The sequence below is a fragment of the Poecilia mexicana genome, unplaced genomic scaffold, assembly GCF_051168715.1.
Source record: "Poecilia mexicana isolate PSO_F unplaced genomic scaffold, ASM5116871v1 scaffold_7, whole genome shotgun sequence".
NCBI classification, from domain to species: domain Eukaryota; kingdom Metazoa; phylum Chordata; class Actinopteri; order Cyprinodontiformes; family Poeciliidae; genus Poecilia; species Poecilia mexicana.
The window spans coordinates 11,249,400-11,272,763 of NW_028263376.1; the positions used below are offsets into that span (position 1 = coordinate 11,249,400).

Sequence of the window (23,364 nt, forward strand, 5' to 3'; positions counted from 1 at the left end):
TATTTGTATTCCTTACTTACTTCGTTCTGCCCTGTTTCTATAATTTTCTTAGTGATTCTAGTTTTTTTCTGTCTAGTCTTTTCCTTAGTTACTCTGGTTCTCATTATGTTTCTTATGTCTCATTATTTTTGTTAGATTCATTTCCTAGTCCAAAGTCTTCTCTCCCTCGCCCCTTGTGCCACTTCTTCTTTCTCTCTCTTTCTCCTCAGCCCTGCCGCCCATTAGCTCATTAGCCCAGATCTTTGTTCAGCATTCAACCTAACAGTAGCGATACACCTCTTTCTCAGTCACTCTTTGCTGGTTCCTTCCTTTACTCTCCATTTGGCTCCATTTCGCTTATGTTTATTATTTTTGTGTGTGAAGAGTTTGACACTTGAATTTGTGCCTTAGAGTGGTCATTTACAAGATAAATGCATATTAAATGCATTAAAATCAATGGTTGTATGTTGACTCATGAAAAAGTGAAATGCATTGTCCAACTAGGTGATGTACTCCTACAATATTGTTGTCAGAGCTGGAGCCGCCATACTTGTGTTTTTTGTGCAGAATGGTACTGAGACGAAACTAGTAGGCAGGTATGTTGATGGACCCAACATGTTAGGACTGGTCATCTGGTCATTCGCCATCGGTATCATGTTAAACAGGGTGGGACATGAGGCAAGAATCACTGTGGAGGCCATTCAATGCCTCAACGATGCCATAAAAATCATAGTCAACTGGATTTTGTGGTAAGATCAGACAGTATCTGAGCAGATGTCATTTCTTTTGCATATTCAGTTCTATTTACATAGGACAGGTGCTTCCACTCTTAACAGTTAACTTCAAATATATTTCGAACACTCTTTTTATTAAACTTTTTTTTTTACTGTTTTTTGTTTGAGGTACTTGCCAATCGGAGTTATGTTCCTGATCACAGAACATGTGTTGGGGATTAAGGACTGGCGGGCTGTCCTTAAGCTCACAAAGCTTGTAGGAGTGGTTTTTGCAGGGTATGTCCAAATATCTTTTCTTTTTCATCTTTGTTACCAAATTGATATCACTGCTCTGAGGTAGCAGCACTGAACTCTACCTGAGTGACATGAGAAGAAAACTGTGCTATGAATATATTTACAGAACAGTTTTACAGATTTTACTGATATTTTCCTCTTTGATGTTTAGACATCAGTTTTCATCAATGCAATTATTGTCAGCCTCTTTACTCTGATTCAGGGGCGCTGCCAGAAATCGTGGGCCCCCTGACAAAAAATTTGATTGGTGCCCTCTGTACTGCTGCTGTTACAATTTTCTGACTCTATAAAAAGCGTGACAATTTTAAAGGCTTGCATCTGCATTGCTTTCTTTAGTTCAATACTGATAACTAGCACAATGTTTACTGCTCATGAATTTAACATCCAACAGTCCACATCCAGTATGCAAGTAGGTTGCTTACATTTTTTGTATTAGTTTTAGATACTGAAATGTCTCCCCATGAGCAACAGTCAAAATCAATCTGGAACTACACATAAAGCAATCCAGACTTCTCAAAAATGCTATGTAGTTGCATTTTTTCCAAGCTTCAATACATAACTTTAATAAAAAGTACGTTTTCTCCATATTTGTGAAAACAATCAATCTCCTCCATCTCCTCCCTGAATTACTATTGCTGGTCAAAGTAATGCACCGTTCTGACCAAAACAACCAATCAGAGCAAGAAGGACGCTCTTAGCACTGTCAATTAGCCTCATTCACTCACTGCTAAATGTGCTAATGGGGGAGAAACAACTTATCATTACAAGAAACTGTTTGTCTGCCGTCATTGGTAGCTGTGCTAACTAAACTGAGCATTCACAGTTTGAATCTGCACAGCTATGTGCTATGCTAGCTGCAGCATGGCACAAATTGAGGGGGAGGAAGAATGAGCAGCACCATATGAAATTATGATTGACAGCACTAAAGCTCTCTTGCCACTGACTGGTTGTTTCTAACACTTGGAGAAGGCAGAGGAAATAGGTTTTTCACAGATTACCTCTCATACCATACTGTCACAACATAATGACAGTTTTAAAAAATATGTGAAAAAATATTTATATAAAAATGATATACTGCAGCTTTAACTTCACTCGGGAGAGAACAGGCCAGGAGGGACATTAGAGCTGCTGCTGACTCACTCATCTCTTAAGTGGTAAAAGGCACAGGGAACAAGTTAAATATATGAATATGTTAGTAAAAAAAATGTTCTTAATTCATTAAATGCTAGTGAAATGGAGGCAAACAGTAGTCTGTAGCTAAGCTAATTATGCTAAATGGTTCATAATCTCACACAGTATACTCACCTCTCATGGAGGAAAACTGGGTTATAAATTAACACTCTTGCCTTTTTTTCTCTCTCTCCCTCTCTCTATTTTGTTTTTGAAAACCTGATTTTATAACTTTTCTTAGCAGCACAGTAAATGCCACAGTTGCCGCAGCATTCAGCTGCAGCCTCTACTGACCACAGCTGCATAGTCACTGTTAAGCTCTAAGCAGGAACGAACCATTTCATGCAGATTGAGCGGGGAGTTCAGGGCAAAAACGGATGTGTATGTTTTTACTGCTAAAAACAATCTTTGAAAATTCAATATGATTAATTTTGTATTTGACAGGACCCCGATTTTTTTATTTTATTTTATGTCTATGAACAAAATATAAATAATTAAATTGTGGAGGGCCCCCTGCTGGTCAGGGGCCCTAGAATCGTCATCACTTTTCACTGTGCCCCTGCTCTGATTCCTCCAAAAATTTGGTCCAGTTCAAGCATTTCCCTTCAGAAGTTCTCTTTAGCCTCACAGGTTTGTTAGAGAACATTAGTGAACAAACAGCATCATGAAGGCCAAGAAACTCAGCAGACACATCAGAGAGGAAGTTCTGGAGAAGTTTAAATCAGGGTTAATTTCTAAAACAATATACCAAGCTTTCAGATAAGAAAGAGGAAGAAGGTTAGAGTTTGAGCTCCATACAGATCAATCCTGGGAGAAAATACAGTATGTTAGAGGCAGCAAAATACTTTAGACTGCAGCGAGGTCCGTCTTCCTTCAGCATAGTGAATCTAAACCTTCAACTAAAGAGAGCATGGAATGGTTTAGATTAGTTGTCTCAAGCTACACTCCTCAAGAGTCGGTGTCCTGAAACTTATAGATGTTTCTCTGCTTTAGCACACCCTGGCTCCACTACAGTCTCATTAGCAGATTTCTGCAGATCTTGACTGAATGCTGGAAATGAAGTTTAACCATTTCATAGAAGTTTGTAGGTTCAGAGAAACATCTAAAGGTTCGAGTACACTGGCGCTCAAGGACTGGAGTTTGAGACCACTGATTAAGGTCAAAGCTTATTTATGTGTTAGAATGGGATAGACAAAGTCCAGATCTATATTCATTTGATAATATGTGGCAAGAATCTGTGTGTTTGCACTCTCCATTAAATCTTAGCTTGTGCTATTTTGTAGAGAAGAATGTGACAAATGTTTGTATGAATGAGCAAAGCTGGTTGAAACACGACCCAACAGCCTGCAGGTGGAGCTGTAGCAAAATGTTTATCTACAAAGTATGGATTCATTGAGACTGAATAGAAATGCACAAACATCTTCATGGATGTTACTGTGCAAGCATGTATTTTAATTATTTTCAAGAAATCATGATCTGACATTTGTTATAAAAACATTTCTGATTAAACTTTAAAAATTATGTAGCTTTATGTGGTAATATTATATTGCTCTGTCATTTTGTTTAGTCTTAAATTTATTAATTTAATTATTCCTAAAGCTTTACAGCAAGATGTCTACAAAGCACTTATGAGCTTTGCATTTGAAACAATACTTAAGGCTGTTTATAGTAGTGCAATACACCATCTCCACCAGTGAGAGGCAGCAGTGCACGAACAGGCGTGCAGTGTGTTGGTGAAGAAGAAATTTTCCATCTTGTGGGGCCAACCTAACACAAGTTAAAACGGCCAGACCTCCTGTTATGAGGTATGTGTCTTATTAACTTTACATTTTCTTTGAGAAAATAACATTGACTGTGTTCTCTTTCTTTGTAATGTTAGCTATGAGCAGTTTAAACCTGCTGCAAGTTAAAGTTAGCTAAAGTTATTAAACTCCATAACTGTAAGGTTAGCCCTTAATATTAAACGTATTTTAAAGGCAGACAAATAGATTTTTTACCTCCAAATTTAATCTAGCAAATTAAAAGCTAATATGTTAGTCAAAGTTATCCTTTATGTGCATTATTTAGCAACTTGGCTGATGTGACACAGTGCTTGTGTTCTTTGCTTTGCCATCTTTTTAGGTGACCACATTGAATTGAGTCATCACCTGCTATGAGAATGTCCAGAAGAGATTCACCAAGTTAGAATTCATGAAAAGGCTTTCACCATGATCAACACTGACCACAACTATTGCAAGAACAACTATAATTTCTTAGCATTTCTGGACACCTTCAAAGAGCTGCTTCCAGGAAATGGAGACAAGAAGATCTCCCTATTTTCCAAGTGTTACAGGAACGCTATAACGAAGGAAATGGCTGACTGTTGAAATAACCTATTTTCTTAAGTTAAATAATAAGTAATTATATTTTAGATTTTCAATCAGTATTTCAGAGTTACAATATACTCGCCAGAATTAAAACCCTCTGTTTGAGGAACAAGTAATCTTTTGTTTTATTCCACTGTTCAAAGGTTTTGTTCTACAGCTATGACAGAAGTTATAAGTAGTTCAGTGTTTTCCACTTCACTTGATGTAAAAGTTAATATTAATGACTCTGTTAGCATAGCATATGACACTGTTTTAATACTCAATGACATTTTCATAACTGTTGTTACGTGTTTCACTTTACTTGAGATAAGATTGACACTGCAATAACAATTAATGACATCTTCATAACTGGGGCTACTTGTTCCACTTGATGTAAAAGGAATTATTAATGACTAAATCATTTGACAGTGTAATAAAGCTTAATGATGTCTTTATTGTTGGTCCTACTTGTTTTGCCTTATTTCAGGTAGAGGAAATATTAATAAGTGTTTTGTTAGATTTTGACAGTGTAATAACAATGACATTATTATAACTACTATTATGACATATGATGATTCTTGGTTAATGTCAAGTTGTCATAAAGACACTTTTAATAATGTCAACTTTGTATTAAAAGTATCATGATTTACCGAATGACACTTTGAAAACTGTCATAAATATTCATGAAGACTTACTCATGTTCATGATAGGTGTTATGTCATGTTTATGACAGTCTTATTCACACCCCGTCAAATAAAGTGTTACCATAATTTTCATTTCACTTTACGGTGATGCACTACTTTGTTAGAATATCATATAAAATCCCCCAACCACACTGATCTGTCAGGTTATATGACAAAATGTCTAAAGAGGTATGAATATATGAATAAATCTTTAACAACCAGTGAATACGTAATGCATCTTTAACACAAAGTGTGACTTTGTTGTGTTGTTCAGGTTAGCAGTCCAAGCCTTCGTTATTTTCCCCGTGCTTTACTTCATTCTCACCAGACGGAACCCTTTTCTTATCTTCAAGCACATCTCTAGGGCTTTGACGACAGCATTTATCATTGCATCCAGGTTAAATGTTCTCTTTGTTGAAAAAGCATGACACTTTTCCAGTTTCCTCGTATGAACGGTGCACCAATAAAGGATGTGCTTTCTACCAAAGTGCTGCCACTCTGCCTGTCACCTTGCAATGCTGTGAAGAGAACGTGAAGATCGATAAGAAACTCTGCCGCCTTATGTTGCCCATCGTCACCAGCATCAATAGGACTGGAATGGCATTCTATGAAGTGGTCGCTACTGTCTTTATTGCCCAGCTTCATGACATCACGCTGGAAGTTGGCCAGATCATCGCCATTGGGTAAGCTGCTTCATACAAGTGCATGGAATTGAGAAAAGATGCATGCTGGGATTGTTACAAGCAGTGATTTATCAAATGGGTAGCACTTCCCCTTAACAAGGTCCCAGAGCAATACATGTCATGTGACATCACACCTCTGTTAACTTTGTATCTGACAGCCATCTTGGCAGGCAGCTGCTATAAGAAAACTCCTCGTTCACAGAGTTTTGATGACTTTTGATCACTGAAGAAATATTTCCTGATTTCACAACGTTTTCATTCACTGCAGAAATATGGTACATATAGAGGGATGTGCTGCCAGTAGCTAATCTACCACAGTGATCACTTAATATGTGCAAAATAAGCTTCACATCCAAAAACATAGAACTGTAAAGCAATTTTGATATTCAATCCTGACACTTCTGATTGACCTCATTTGCTGATTTCAAAACTATATCACTGTGGAGATTATGTTAGATATGATATATATATATATATATATATATATATATATATATATATATATATATATATATATATATATATATATATATATATGCTTCTTATGTTCTTATGTTTTATGTTCAGCTTGTTTAATATTACTTAACCTCAATGAGACCATCAGTAGAGATGACAATGAACAAGTGTAGCATAACCTCTGATTTATACTCATCAGTATCTGATGCTGCAGCAGCTTATTGATCTGCTATGTATCGCTGTATCTGGTTCAGAAAATCAAATTAACAAAGAACCAACCTGTAAAACCAGAGTCCAGGTTAGCAGCTGATACAGTAGAATCATACATTAAACTGAATTGAGCAGAGTGGTGGCTCCATTGAGGGTTAGAGCCAGAGGAAGAAGCAGTGGGCAAAGGTTCAGGCAGCACGTCAAAGACTAGGCACTCTATTGATTCTAAAACATTAATCTGGAGGTGTTTCAGGATATTTATAGATATTTTCACTGTAAATTTTGAACTGAACTAACTGAGAAATAGGACAGGATTGATACAATTGCAGATTGTAGCATTTCTGTTGCTGGGACAGAGATGCTAATTGAGAATGTGCTTGGTTTGCAGCTTGTCTTGTGCCATTGTCACCTTTGGAACTGCAGGGATCCCACAAACAGGAGCTGTGACCACGATCCTGATTCTGACAGCTGTGGGACTGCCTGCAGAGGATGCTGCCATTCTGGTTGGGGTGGAGTGGATTCTGTAGGTTCAACTTGATTCTCAAAGCCTGCTACTTGTGTTTAAAGAGTACTTTCACCATCAAACTGTGGAGTCACTTTGGATGGAGTTATGCTGCTCTGCTATCAGACAGCTTGAAATTATTCTTAACAAGGGCATGATTTTTAACTTGCATAATAAACTAATGTCTAGGATCACCTACCAGTGGAGAAAGCCTGAGGAGAGCTTGTGTAGTAATGATTGATAAAACTACACTTGGAGAATGATGTCAACATCAGTCTGAGCTGTAGAAGACCTGGTGCACCTGGTTGTTGTAGACTGAGGCAGAGGAAACCTTCAAGAAAAACAGTTGAGTCTGACAGCATGTTCGTTCTCTTCTGTGCCCTTCAGAGACCATTTCATCACCGTGGTGAATGTGCTGGTAAATGTCTTTGGTGTTGCTATCACCAACCATTTGTGGCATGACGACCTAATAACCCTGGACAAAATACCAAGGTAAATGAAATCATTAAAATGATGTGTTCATTTGCAAAGACACAATGTTGCCAAATGTATTCGCTCCCTGATCCAAATAATTGAATTCAGGTGTTCTAGTGGCTTCCACAGCTTCCAGGTGTATGAAATCCATCACTGAGACTGAACAAATAGGTCACTCTCAAAAGCAACAATGAATTTGAGACTAACACCGTGATGGGATGCCACCTGTGCACGACTTGAAGTCATTACATCTCCTCTACTGGATTCTAGACCAGTGTGGACATTTTGTCTGGAGTTCAAAATCCTGCCTCAAATGTAACAAAAAAACAAAAAAATGTTTAAAACTTTCGTCCCCAGACAAAGTTGCTGTCCCACTAGTTTCTCCCGACCCTTTACTGTTGCTGTATGAAGAGCATCTTCATATATGCTAGCTGCTGGGATGCAAAGAAAACTGTTCTCCCAGGGGTTATAACCACTCACATTGAATAATGGCCACTCCCTCCCCAAGCCCAATGAAGTCTACCAAACAAAAAATATATCAAAACTTTTGAAAGCACATAATCTTTCAGCTTGCACCTTCAGGTAGAAGATGGAAACAATAAGAAGTTGAATCTTGAAAATAGTTTTTAATGCCACCGGTTATTTTTGAACTGTTTCAAACAATTATCTGTAGCAGGAGTTAATCTACTCGTAAAACGCTTAGATTGTGTAAATTTAATTTAATTTTTTACTGCATTGTTAAATAAATATCCTCACAGTCCTTCCCGTCCCTGTGAATCTCACCTTCACACAAGTCACTTCTTTCAAGCCTGTAGTTCTCCAAAGCCAGATCTCTGGTGCATAAAATGGATCATTTGAAAATGAAACTCATTGCTGTGTTTGGGAGTGTTTCATTCTGATCATTTCTGAAACCTAGTTTCACCCGGGATGATACGTTGTTGGTATGCAACGGGGAGGTCGCACTTTGCTCTGCTGTGACGAGACTCTTGGTAACAGTGGGGGGTCCTGAGTGCACCAATGGTAGAGGAACTGAACTGCTTCTTTGCTCCCTGTGAAACCTGTCAGCAGTTCTCTTCTGCTCCAGCCCTGCACAGCCCCAGCTGGTTTCTGTACCACTTCACTCTCTGAACATGAGCATGATGTCAGACTGGTGGTCCTGGCAGCGGACCACATCTTTTTTTTACCATTTCAAGATCCCAACCCTGTGGGAACAGTTGGAAAATGGCTTCTTCCTGTTAGCACATGATTGAGCACCAGTACACAAACCAGTGTCCAGAACATGTATTATTGCATTTTGCACAGAAGAACTTAACTGGTTTGCTCATATCATACCTAACCTCGTGGGTTGAGAATAGACACCCCTCTAGTTCTCATGTGTATGTGAAGGCAGATGACAGAATACTGTTGTCAACATTGTGTAAAATCCCTTTCTGAGCTATATCAGCCGTCTCTGTATTATTCACTCATAAACCCACATAACAATGGTCTAAATGTATCAGAATGTCTTCAGTTTGGAGTTTTTTCCTTTGAAAGGTTTAATAAAATATTAGGACAAATTCTGGTGAAAAGAAATCTTGAATGTAGATTGTTACAAGTCATTTACACTAAGTGGTAAAACAAGGGGTATTTTAGTCACATTTTGTCTTGAACTTTATTGACCATGTTTTCCATTTTACCTGTTAGCGATGATAGGATTCGTTCCATCAAGGAGATCGAGCTGGCCTTATCCTTTTTGGACTCTGATGAAGAGTTCATCCCCTCCGTTTCCTCCTCCTCCTCCGCCTCAGAATCCAATTCACCCCGAAGAGGGGATCTTCTCAGCATAGTAACACCAACAAGCTGAAACCTCTGGACAGGGATGTCACCATCCTGGGGTGTCGGAGCTGATCTTTTCCTTGTTTGCCGATGTTTATTATCGGTAGAATGGGGCCATATCAGTTTATTTATCTGTATTTAATTTATTTGTTTTAGTTTTTGCAACTTTTAAATTATCTATTTGTGTCATATTTTATTGGTGTGTAAGTTGTTAACTATTATAACGATTATAATAAAAGTATTGTTATGTGAATACAAGTCATCTGATCGGTTATAAATTTTATTTGTTATTTTTCCTTTTGCATGTTATGTATTATTGTTTTTTTATAAATTTGATCTTTCTCCTTCGACAATAGAAATATTTGTCCAGTGTTTCCTCACTAATCAACATGAACTGCCACAGTTTCTCGTCTTCTATAATTGATTTTCTCCCACTTCCAGACCAACCTTGTTTTTTTGTTTTTTGTTTTTTTGTCTGTTTACTTGATTTGATCACATGGATCATTTCACTGTGTGTCTCCAAGTGATTAAATGTAATTACAACTGTAATTTTGTATTGCACTTGAGTGTATGACACGTACTCTGTATACAAAGTTTGACTGATTGATTGGTACAACAATACTTTGTAAATCAATAAAGTTCTGTATGTTGCATAACCAGGTTTACTGCTTCAGACTGAAAAAAATAACTGTAAAAAAGTTATTTCTATGAATGACCTTATGAACATTGCATGAAATCATTTCGTGATAAAAGCATTTCATATCAGTCGATGTCCATAATTATTATCTTTTGTTTTATTTATCTGAAATACTGCCAAACTGGTGGCGTGACTTATGCAGAGTTTTCACTTCACACTGTTTATTTTTAAGCAGTTAAAAGGCAAAGTGGTGAATCCTTAAACTACTGCTGGGCAAATTACTAAACAGGTTGTTGCTAGGTAACCAAAGAGGGAGTAAGTTAGTTGATGTAACAACATTTCTTAGCTGGCCGTGAGAAGTTAAGTAGGGAGTCTTTCTTGTGTCTACATCCCACAGAAATAAAAAGCTCATAAACTAAAGAGTTTTTTGAGTTGGTAATATTATTAGAAATGCTTTTGCTTTTTAATTTAAAAAATAAATAACATTGTTTTCATTATTTGAACCAAAATCCATGTGTCTAGGGAAACCAGGCATCATTTTCTGGGCATTTTTCAAAAAATGTAATCCAATATCTGGATGCCAAGTTCCTCTTCAACCAGAAACTTTTTAAATCACTAAAATGCTGTTTTTAAATAAAAATATTTCTGTGAACTAAGAAATTAACAAATCAACTCAACTGAAACATGATTGTTAGCACATCAAATTACTGTAAAACATATTATATTATTTTTAAAATATTTCACGTTCACATTATTACAAGATCTATAATACAGAAAGCTACAAATATCTTCCCAGATCGCTACAAGAGGTCTGTCCTGCCAACAGCCATCACCATCTACAATAACTCTTTGAAGAACTTGAATTAATATGAGTAACAACAACATATTAATAAAGAATTTTTGAATTTGAAGTAGTTATTTATTTTACCAAGGTATCCATAGAGACTGAAAATGCTTTGCAGGGCATTTTTTGAAAAGTGGGTCAAATGTCTTGAACAGCTGGGAGTAACTGGTCCATCTGACTGGACCACAGAAACACAAAAACAATGAGAGAAAACCTACTTCAGGTATTTTGCTTACTTGGAGTTGCCGTGGGTAAGTATTTACTTCTTTTCTACTGGTGATTTTTTATTTTTTTATTTTATTGATTTATGTTTGTAGTGTAATTCTGCTTGATGAGATAGTGGTTAGCGGTTAAACAGATGTGCTTAACCGGAGTTTTTTCTAAAGCGTACATTAAATGTGAGTTTTAATACACAGATGAAATGTTTAATTTTTTAAAAGTATTTTCCCTTAATGCTACTGAAATGCAGCTTAATACACTACACCAAACAACTACATGTCAAATTTTTCTGATGACACAGCTATTCTCTGTCTCATTTCAGACACATCACATTTAACCACTGACAGCAGATTAAAAACTGTCTTCAGTGTTGTGAGGAACATTTTCTGATCCTTAACATCCAAATATCACCGGAGCCTTGTGGAGATTTGGATTTTGTGTTACTTATATGTTACTTTTAGCTCTCTTGTGTGTTGTGTTTTCCCATTTACTGCTTAATTGATTCCACCTGTCTTCTTGATGGTAACAGCTGTGCCTCGTTTTCTGATTATGCTGCGTAGGTATTTAGTCTTTCGTTTCTTTATCCTGAGTTGCGGGTTTCTTGTCGATGCTTACGGTTATTTGGGTTACCATAGCGACCTGTCCTAGTAACAGGTGTCTGTTCGAAATCCCACTTGTTTCCTCACCTCTACCAACTGTCTGAGTGGTGGCATTCTTCTCAACTAGAGAAATCATGACAAACTGTCATGATCCGTGTTTCTGCGTATTTATTTTAAGGGTTTTCTGTGTTCAGTTTCTGTCCTGAGTCTCTGTTGTTTCTGCGTCTTCCCCGTTGATTGCTGCTCAGGTGTGTCTACTTACCTGATTACCCCCGTGTGTATTTAAGCCCACCTGTTGTCTCTGTCTCTTGTCGGGTCCTCGTCTACTTTCGTCTTTGTCAGCGTCAGTCTGTCCGTCGTCACAGGAGAACTGGTTAAGTCCTGTGTCGGCATCAGCTCTCGTTTTTCAGTCCACTATCAGTTGCTACCTGTAAATAGCTGTGTGCTATTCTCTCTGCCGTGCCACCTACATTGGACTGTTTTGAGCTTCTCCTTATTAAATCTTCATCATCATCATCATCTGGGTCTCAGCGTTCATCCTCACCACCACAACCATACAAATCATGACACAAACCTATTTTTGACCTATTCTTTGAAATACAAAATGACAACAAACTCTCATGGACTGCTCAGGTTAACTAGGTCAGTAACAGGGTCCAGTAGCAATTACACTTTCTGTGCAGGTTGAGAGCTTCTTGTGTCAGTCGTTAGTTCAGATTCTTCAAAGACTTATTGTAGATCATAACAGCTGACTATCTTGGGAAGACTATCATGCCTTCCCAAGATAGTCTCATGAAGAGGACGGTCATTGTTGTCCACAATTTTCTTGATCCTCTGAAGAATCCTTCCTTGCATCATCATCTCCAGAGGTTCCACAGTCGTACCCAGAACAGAACCAGCCTTTTTTATAAAGCTGTTGAGCCTCTTCAGGTCTCTGGCTCTGATGATGCTGCCCCAACAGATGATGGCAGAAGAGATGACGCTCTCAACAACAGACTTATAGAAGATCTGCAGTATCTTGCTGCAAACCTTGAAGGATCTTAGCTTCCTCAAGAATTCCAGGTGGGATGTCTTCTGCAACAGTGGAATCTTCTCTTGGGTCAAGCTAAGGTTGAAGAGGTGCTGCAGAATCACACAAAGCTGCTCTGCACAGGCCTTCAGGACTCTGGGGCTGACACCATCTGGATCTGCAGCCTTGTTCTGGTTCAGTCTCTCCAGTTGACTCTCGACCTGACTTCTAGAAACAGAAGAGTGGGAGGGGGAGGCAAAAGACGCAGCACTATCTCCTGTTGTTGCTATGGTGACTTCTTGAGCCAATAGTTGATTACCAAACTTTAAGAAGCCTGACCTGCCAATTCCAATTTTGAGCAACACCAATTTTTTGTTTTTCTCTGAAACGTTGCTAAATATTGCAACAGTGAGATACTTATTATTAATAGCAGATGTGCAAACATGACCTTGTGCATAAGTCTGTCAGTCAGATCTCTATTACAGCTGAGCAAACAAGGACAGAGGTCAGTTTTTATATCTTTGTCATGGTGGATTAGCTCAGAGGATAAAATCAGCTTTACTGTCATACAGGCCCATCATTAATCTCCCAATATTGAGGAAATCAGGACCGATTTATTGGTGCATCAACACCAGCAATCCTTTCATCATTTGATCTATTGGACATTTTTCATCGTGACTGTGAGACAGAAACTTGGCAGCAGCCGAGTGAATTCTTTCGCCTCAGTGACTTCACCACGACAAGGTTTGTTTACGTCACCAAGTGCTGAGACTCGAGCTGTGGAGGGGTCTGGCAATGACCCAATGCGAGAACCGAAAGATCTCACTGTTACATATGCCTGCCTTCCTCTCCTTTGGGCTGTCTACCTCTTTTAAGAAAGACTTTGCTGCTCTGATTGTCCGTCTCTAAGCCCTCTCACCGAATGTCATACGGATTTTATCGTTCACGTTGATGATGCTGATCTCTCCTCCTCCAGTGTGTGTCCTTGGATCCACATCCAAGGACACACACTGGACCTTTTAAGCTGCTCTGTCTGGATTTACTCCTCTGAACTTCTCCTGATGAGCTTCCTTTTACTGATTATTTGCTGCTCTCTTTTAATGTTAAACTCCAATGCTCTTCCTCCAAACTTTTATGGTCCCTCTCTTTCTGTTATATTAAAAATTTTGTTTTATCACACATTGCTGACCATTTCACCATTGTTCATACTTCTGACCCAGATGGCCTTCTTTGCATCCGTAATAATGGCCTCACCAATATCCTTGATTTCCTCAATCCCTTGAAAACCCAGCCAGTGCACCTTGGTAAACTCCTGAACTGTGTTCCAGGTTCCTTCTATACCAGTGGTTCTTAACCTTTTTTGAGGTACCGAACCCCCCAGTTTCATATGCGCCTTCACCAAACCCTTCTTATCCCCCCACACCACCCCCCGCCGACACACAAAATACTTTGCGGCGTTCTGATTTAGTAATGTAATTATATTAGCTGCGTTACCACCCCTACGCCACTAGAGGCAGTAGCAACCCCAAAAAGATGCGACTAAGGAGCAGATTTAGACTATAGAATTTGATAAAAACGGTGAGTCTTGCTGAAGTAATTAAAGACACAAGTTCAAATCCATGCTGAGAGTGGAACTCCTTCAATCAGTGCTCCTCCGCAGCTCTGATTGGCTAAGCAATGTAATGTGATCCTCTGCCTCAAGTGATGGCAAAGCGGGGCGTCATCACGACTTTACACAAGTGTGTCTATCTCTGTGGCAGAGGCTCTGCCGAACCCCTGAGACCGACTCATCGAACCCCTGGGGTTCAATCGAACCCAGGTTAAGAACCACTGTTCTATGCACAATAACCTTGGCCCCAACTCTTCATGCATGACTGTTGAACTTATGTCCCCTCTGCTGCTGACATTGCTGACGCTATTTGCCAGTGTAAACCGTCTTCCAGGCAGCCCACTCTTTTTCCTACAGTTCTCGTCAAACCCTGTCTCACTTCTCTGCTCCCTGTCATTACTAACATCATCCACTCCTTTCTGTCCTCTGGTATCATCCCCGTGGCATTTAAATCCACAGTCACTACTCCTATCAACAACAATCTGGTCTCCATCCTTCGAACTTCAACAATCTCCATCCTATTTAACCTACCATTCATTTCTAAAGTTGTGGAAAAAGTATTCGCCAAACAATTGCATTTTCTGTCACTTTGAGTAGTAGTTGTACCCAATTACAGATATACAGAGACAGCCAATCAGTTTAATAAATCAAGGTTTAATAAAATAATGATAAATTAAACAAACTTACAAAAATCACAGGGAGCTAGGGCAGAACACAAACCAAACATCCAATGGAAGGAAACCAGCAAGGACACACAAAGAGAACACACATGGAACAAGAAATTAATGGAGAAGTGACAGGAGGAACCAGCAGGGTCCATCCATCCATCCATTTTCTTCCGCTTATCCGGAGTCGGGTCACAGGGATAGCAGCTTAAGAAGGGAGGCCGAGACTTTCCTCTCCCCTGCTACTTGTTCCAGCCACTGGATCCCAAGGCGTTCCCAGGCCAGCCAAGAAAGGTAGTCCCTCCAGCGTGTCCTGGGTCTTCCTCGGGGCCTCCTCCCGGTGGGACGTGCCCGGAACACCTCACCAGGGAGGCGTCCCTGATTTTATTATAATATGATTTTATTATAATAATAATAAAATCATTTATAAAGATATTTTCACCCTGTGGTTTGTACAAACCGGATTCCAAAAAAGTTGGGACACTAAACAAATTGTGAATAAAAACTGAATGCAAAGATGTGGAGATGGCAAATGTCAATATTTTATTCGTAATAGAACATAGATCACAGATCACTGCACCTCAAACAGGAATGCCACTGTCAAGGAAATAACAGCAAGGGCTCAGGAATACTTCCAGAAAGCATCGTCAGTGAACACAATCCACTGTGCCATCCGCCGCTGCCAGCTGAAACTCTACAGTGCAAAGAGGAAGCTATTTCTAAGCAAGCTTCACAAGCTCAGTCGTTTGCACTGGGCCAGGAGTCATTTAAAATGGAGTGAGGCAAAATGGAAGACTGTTCTGTGATCAGATGAGTCACGATTTGAAGTTCTTTATGGAACTCTGGGACGCCATGTCATCCGGACCAGAGAGGACAAGGATAACCCAAGTTGTTATCAACGCTCCGTTCAGAAGCCTGCATCACTGATTGTATGGGGTTGCATGAGTGCTTGTGGGCTGGACAGCTTGCATGTCTGGAAAGGCACCATTAACGCAGAGAACTATGTTCAGGTTCTAGAACAACATATGCTCCCATCTAGATGTTATCTCTTTCAGGGAAGACCCTGCATTTTTCAACAAGATAATGCCAGACCACATTCTGCAGCAATCACAACATCATGGCTACGTAGGAGAAGGATCCGGGTACTGAAATGGCCAGCCTGCAGTCCAGATCTTTCACCTATAGAGAACATTTGGCGGCACATCATAAAGAGGAAGGTGTGACAAAAAAGGCCCAAGACGATTGAAGAGTTAGAGGCCTGTATTAGACATGAATGGGAGATCATTCCTATTTCTAAAGTCAAAAAATTTGAAGGCACGGTTTATAGTATAGTGCGCTCATAGTCCGGAAAATATGGTAATTGGTCTTAAAAGATTTTTTGAAAACGAATTAATTATCTGCAAATGATGCCATCTTTGAGTGTCTTTGCTGTAGTAGTGACTAGCCGCATAATCATGTAATTTTATTATCACTAGATGGCAGTAGGTACAGAGCATTTTACATTAAAACAAAAGAATTAGTGATGCAGAATATTCATGCATCACACATGACAGTGTTGTGGCACTGTTCAGGTGTATTTTTGAAGTGGACATGTTAAGTGCAATTTGAAATAAGAAATGTAAAATATGATAAAAAATAAATTTTTGTGTTTGATTCCTATTCAAGACACTTTGATAAGAATGACTATATATGTAATATAGGTGGCTACAGAGTATCTTTGTTTACATTTTTGGTTGGTGGTGTGTCTTGGGATTTTTTCAATTAAAACAGTGTACCTTGGCTCACAAAAGGTTGAAAAACACTGCTATAAAGTACCTATTTTCCATTTAATTTAACCAATCTGATGGGGGGTTTTTTCCATCAAAATCGATGAATTTTCGCATTTTCCCATTCAAATGCTTCGAAGCGAAGCCGGTGAGGCAGCAGCGAGCTGAGCCTCACCTGTGATTGCGCAACCTCTCACTAACTGGACCGGTTGCCATTCTATGAGAACATGTTCTTCCTGTCTGTACGTCGCCAATAAAATGGTTAAAACATTTAATGTATGAACTGATTTTCCATAATTTAGCTTAGCTGTGTTTTTATTGTCACCAACTGTGTGTGTAACGTGTTTCGTGTGCTGAGGAGCGATCAGAAACGGCAGAGAACAGATTCGAGGTGAGGCAGGCAGTTCTCTTGCCTCATGGAAGGGGGCGCTCATGAACTCAGACATTGTGACTCCACAACTGCAGAGTAAGAGACAGTAACAACGAGCTAGCCATACAGTAGCTGCGCTGATACAGAGAGCGAGAAAGACATGGTTTTGGGTTGTACTTTACAGTTTCTCCCTTTGCTATTAAGCACAGCACATAATTAATAATATCTACATGTCTAAGTTTGATTGAGATAAAGGAATTATTCTGCGGCGGCGGCGCAGCTAAGCATTATTAAGGAATAGTCTTTTTGCCCTCCAGCATTGTACTCATGCCCTAAATTTCCTTATGTCAACAATAACATGCAGGGGTCTAGATTTGTAAATCTGATTATAATTAAATCGGTGCCTCACCACCCATGAACCTCACCGCACATTACTGGCGCCCAGATAAGAGGCAACAAGTATGCCCACTCCTGCCCGGCATCTCTCACTTTGGGCAACTCCAGAGTGGAATGTTCAGCCCCTTTCAAGGAGACTGGCTCCAGAACCAGAGCCATGTTTCAAGGTGAGACCGATTATTTCTAGCCGGAACCTCTCCGCCTCACACACTAGCTCTGGCTCCTTCCCCACCAGAGAGGTGACATTCCACGACCCAAGAGCCAGTTTCTGCAACCGAGGATTGGACCGCCAGAGCCCCCTCCCTCGGCCACCGCCCATCCCACACTGCACCCGACCCCTTTGGCCCCTTTCACAGGCGATGGGCCCATGGGAGGGGGGACCCATGTCTCCCCTTTGGGCTGAGCCTGACTGGGCTCCATGGGTAGAAGCCCGGCCACCAGTCGCTCGCCATCGTGCCCCATCTCCAGGCCTGGCACCAGAGTGGCTCCCCAGTGACCCGCGTCCAGTCGAGGGAACACCAAATCCAAAGTTCTCGTCCACAAAAGGGTCTTCAGGCTGCGCTTTGTCTGGTCCCTCACCTAGGACCTGTCTGCCTTGGGTGACACAACCAGGGGCAGAAAGCCCAAGACAGCAAAGCTCCTAGGATCACTGGACACTCAAACCCCTCCACCACGAGAGGGAACCACGGAGGTGTGAAGTTTTAAAAAATATATACTTAGTGTTATGGGAGTTTGTTTTCTTTCCAGTGATCCTTTCATCTTTTAATCTGTTTTATATCATGATTGTGGAAGTTGTTTATATTGTCCCCAGCATTTTCATTTATGAAATAGCAGTATGAAACAAAAGATTGTAGGGGGAGTTGTTCTGCAGTCATTTCATCATGAACCATTGTATCACCATGGCAACATGTCATTTTGTTACTGTGTGGTTAGTTGATTTAGATGTAAAATGTTAAAATTTGAAATTTACATGTGATCTTGGATGCATTAAAGTGAAGCTCAGTAAATAAGGAGATTACTGAAAATTTCTTTTTATTTCAGTAGCTCAGTTCACAAACTGATGGATGGTTTTTAGATGTTTGTTTTTACAGTGAAAACACTGAAAAAATATGGAAAATATGTCTGCAAAATGTATCATTTGCTATTTTTATTAAGCACTCCCATTTACTTCTTAAGGTTTTTACATGATGAAGTTTTTTTTTTCATATCTATTTTGTATAAATGTTTTTTGTTGTTTTTTTTGCCCTACAGGGTTTGGCATTGGGTTTCTGCTGAGGGCTACACCTCTTCTAACTGAAGAATTGAAAGAGTGGATCAAAATACCAGGGGAAATACTTATCAGCATGCTTAAGATGTTTGCTGTATCCCTCATCGTGACAAGCGTGGTTGCAGGCAAACTAAATATGAATTCAAATACTTGATATATTAACTTATAATTGTTATAGAGATAGACTGAAAAGATGCTCACTCATCTTTTTTAGGATATTTTGTATAAATGTTGATTAAAACATGCGATTATATGCTCTCTTTTCTCAGGAGTAACTGGATTAAATACCAGAGTGTCCAGGAAAACAGCTATCATCACAGGGACCTTCGTCTGTGGCTCTACCTCAATAGCCGTAATTCTCGGTAAATTTATCATGGGCAGCAGATTTTAAAATGGATTTATGAAGACCGCTATTGTTTGTTCTGTGTTATTGCTTTTGACATCCTGCCTGATACTTTGTGTTGCAGGAATGTTTCTGGCTCTCACATTCAAGCCTGGTGTGGGAGACCATAAAGTAGGCAAGGAAACAGAGGAGGTGTCAACCTTCGTCTTGCACGTGATCTTGCAGGATCTTATAAGGTGAGATCTTATAAGCTCTACTGCCTGCTGCATTTGAGTCCACCGCCACACCACACCATGACACTATATAGGTTTTTGTGAAATGAATCTCTGGGTAAAATAACATCTGCATGTTTTTTTGTCTTTAACATTTACAAGCTTAGTTTTTTCTGACTCTCCTGTTACTTGCATAGGAATATGGTTCCAGAGAGCTTCTTTCAAGCTTTCTACGAGCAGGTATGCTTTTATTCTGGCCCACAGCTTATTATGTAATTTCCTATTTGGGGTTTGGAAATGTAACAGTTTATTTTTTTTTCTCTTAGTACGAGACTGAGATTATTCAGGTTAAAACAAAACCTGGCCTCTCCCTTGATCCAAAACTGGTGAGTATTTTCTTCTGATCTTTGTTTTCATTCTAGAATCGTCATTTTATAGCCACAAACTTCAAATTGAAGAGGAAGAAAAAGAATGGCCTTGAGTTTCTTCTTATTTAAAGCCTGAATGGGGAGGTGGTGTTTGCCATTGTGACTGTAAGGTGTGCCATAGTTAGGACATAGGACAAGCAACCATGCAAACCCTAATAGCTCTATACTATTAGAGCTTAGATCTTGGGTTTTTTGAGTTTTTTTGTTTTGTCATTATTTGTATTCCTTACTTACTTCGTTCTGCCCTGTTTCTATAATTTTCTTAGTGATTCTAGTTTTTTCTGTCTTGTCCTTTCCTTAGTTACTCTAGTTTTCATTATGTTTCTGATGTCTAATTATTTTTGTTAGATTCATTTCCAAGTCCAAAGTCTTCTCTCTCTCGCCCCTTGTGCCTCTTTCTGTCTCTCCTCAGCCCTGCCACCTATTAGCTCATTAGCCCAGATCTTTGTTCAGCATTCAACCTAACAGTAGTGATACACCTCTTTCTCAGCCATTCCTTGCTGGTTCCTTCCTTTACTTTCCATTCGGCTCCATTTTGCTTAACTTATTTTTGTGTGTGTGTGTGTGTGTAAAGGGTTTGACACTTGAATTTGTGCCGTTACATTTCACAATCATGCAGTTTCTTAGAGTGGTCTTTTACTAAATAAATGCATATTAAATGCATTAAAATCAATGGTTGTATGTTGACTTATGAAAAAGTGAAATGCATTGTCCAACAAGGTGATGTACTCCTACAATATTGTTGTCAGAGAGCTGGAGCCGCCATACTTGTGTTTTTTGTGCAGAATGGTACTGAGACGAAACTAGTAGGCAGGTATGTTGATGGACCCAACATGATAGGACTGGTCATCTGGTCATTCGCCATCGGTATCATGTTAAACAGGGTGGGACAGGAGGCAAGAATCACTGTGGAGGCCATTCAATGCCTCAACGATGCCATAAAAATCATGGTCAACTGGATTTTGTGGTAAGATCAGACAGTATCTGAGCAGATGTCATTTCTTTTGCATATTCAGTTCTGCTTCGACTCTTAACAGTTAATTTAAAATATATTTGGAACACCCTTTTTTAATAAACCTTGTTTTTTTTTTACTGTTTTTTTGTTTCAGGTACTTGCCAATCGGAGTTATGTTCCTGATCACAGAACATGTGTTGGAGGTTACGGACTGGGACGCTGTCCTTAAGCTCACAAAGTTTGTAGGAGTGTTTTTTGCAGGGTATGTCCAAATATCTTGTCTTTTTCATCTTTGTTACCAAATTGATATCACTGCTCCTGAGTTAGCAGCACTGAACTCTTCCTGAGTGACATGAGAAGAAAACTGTGCTATGAATATATTTGAAGAACAGTTTACAGATTTTACTGAAATTTTACTCATTGATGTTTAGAGATCAGTTTTCATCAATGCAATTATTGTCAGCCTCTTTACTCTGATTCCTCCAAAAATCTGGTCCAGTTCAAGCATTTCGATTCAGAAGTTCTCTTTAGCCTCACAGGTTTGTTAGAGAACATTAGTGAACAAACAGCATCATGAAGGCCAAGAAACTCAGCAGACACATCAGAGAGGAAGTTCTGGAGAAGTTTAAATCAGGGTTAATTTCTAAAACAATATACCAAGCTTTCAGATAAGAAATAGGAAGAAGGTTAGAGTTTGAGCTTCATACAGATCAATCCTGGGAGAAAAAACAGTATGTTAGAGGCAGCAACATACTTTAGACTGCAGCGAGGTCCGTCTTCCTTCAGCATAGTGAATCTAAACCTTCAACTAAAGAGAGCATGGAATGGTTTAGATCAGTTGTCTCAAGCTACACTCCTCAAGAGTCGGTGTCCTGAAACTTATAGATGTTTCTCTGCTTTAGCACACCCTGGCTCCACTACAGTCTCATTAGCAGATTTCTGCAGATCTTGACTGAATGCTGGAAATGAAGTTTAACCATTTCATAGAAGTTTGTAGGTTCAGAGAAACATCTAAAGGTTCCAGTACACTGGCGCTCAAGGACTGGAGTTTGAGACCACTGATTAAGGTCAAAGCTTATTTATGTGTTAGAATGGGATAGACAAAGTCCAGATCTATATTCATTTGATAATATGTGGCAAGAATCTGTGTGTTTGCACTCTCCATTAAATCTTAGCTTGTGCTATTTTGTAGAGAAGAATGTAACAAATGTTTGTATGAATGAGCAAAGCTGGTTGAAACACGACCCAACAGCCTGCAGGAGGAGCTGTAGCAAAATGTTTATCTACAAAGTATGGATTCATTGAGACTGAATAGAATAAAAATGTTCACTGTCATTAACATGAGTAAGTCTTCATGAATATTTGACTCTTGTCATAAAGTGTAATTTGGTAAATCATGACACTTTTAATACAAAGTTGACATTATTCAAAATGTCTTCGTTATGACAACTTGATATTATCCAAGAAATCATGATCTGACATTTGTTATAAAAACATTGCTGATTAAACTTTAAAAATTATGTAGCTTTATGTGGTAATATTATATCGCTCTGTCATTTTGTTTAGTCTTAAATTTCTTAATTTAAATTATCCTAAAGTTTTACAGCAAGATGTCTACAAAGCACTTATGAACTTTTCATTTGAAACAATACTTAAGGCTGTTTATAGTAGTGCAATACACCATCTCCAGTGATGCTTAATGATTAATGATGTCTTTATTGTTGGTCCTACTTGTTTTGCCTTATTTCAGGTAGAGGAAATATTAATAAGTGTTTTGTTAGATTTTGACAGTGTAATAACAATGACATTATTATAACTACTATTATGACATATGATGATTCTTGGTTAATGTCAAGTTGTCATAAAGACACTTTTAATAATGTCAACTTTGTATTAAAAGTATCATGATTTACCGAATGACACTTTGAAAGCTGTCATAAATATTCATGAAGACTTACTCATGTTCATGATAGGTGTTATGTCATGTTTATGACAGTCTTATTCACACCCCGTCAAATAAAGTGTTACCATAATTTTTATTCCACTTTACGGTGATGCACTACTTTGTTAGAATATCATATAAAATCCCCCAACCACATTGATCTGTCAGGTTTTATGACAAAATGTCTAAAGAGGTATGAATATATGAATAAATCTTTAACAACCAGTGAATACGTAATGCATCTTTAACACAAAGTGTGACTTTGTTGTGTTGTTCAGGGAAGCAGTCCAAGCCTTCGTTATTTTCCCCGTGCTTTACTTCATTCTCACCAGACGGAACCCTTTTCTTATCTTCAAGCACATCTCTAAGGCTTTGACGACAGCATTTATCATTGCATCCAGGTTAAATGTTCTGTTTGTTGAAAAAGCATGACACTTCTCTAGTTTGTTCATATAAACGGTGCACCAATAAAGGATGTGCTTTCTACCAAAGTGCCGCTGCTCTGCCTGTCACCTTGCAATGCTGTGAAGAGAACGTGAAGGTCGATAAGAAACTCTGCCGCCTTATGTTGCCCATCGTCACCAGCATCAATAGAACTGGAATGGCATTCTATGAAGTGGTCGCTACTGTCTTTGTTGCCCAGCTTCATGACATCACGCTGGAAGTTGGCCAGATCATCGCCATTGGGTAAGCTGCTTCATACAAGTGCATGGAATTGAGAAAAGATGCATGCTGGGATTGTTACAAGCAGTGATTTA

At 39.1% G+C, this 23,364-nt stretch overlaps 2 protein-coding genes across 2 annotated transcripts in view; one reads left to right on the forward strand and one right to left on the reverse strand.

The window, feature by feature from the left end:
* The window catches only part of LOC148158371 (uncharacterized), a 40,548-nt gene extending 22,627 nt beyond the window's left edge, over positions 1-17,921 (reverse strand). Inside the window, exon 1 of the mRNA XM_088007510.1 lies at positions 17,735-17,921. Coding sequence (XP_087863636.1) covers positions 17,735-17,921 — 187 coding nt within the window. The remainder of the gene's footprint in view (positions 1-17,734) is intronic.
* An 881-nt stretch (positions 17,922-18,802) lies between these two features.
* LOC106911298 (excitatory amino acid transporter 3-like) lies at positions 18,803-23,297 on the forward strand. The gene is made up of 7 exons (XM_088007511.1): positions 18,803-18,851; positions 18,996-19,088; positions 19,194-19,305; positions 19,479-19,521; positions 20,495-20,676; positions 20,819-20,926; positions 23,099-23,297. Exons 1-7 carry the CDS (start codon positions 18,803-18,805, stop codon positions 23,295-23,297), a joined length of 786 nt encoding a protein of 261 aa, XP_087863637.1.
* Positions 23,298-23,364: the final 67 nt, after the last annotated feature.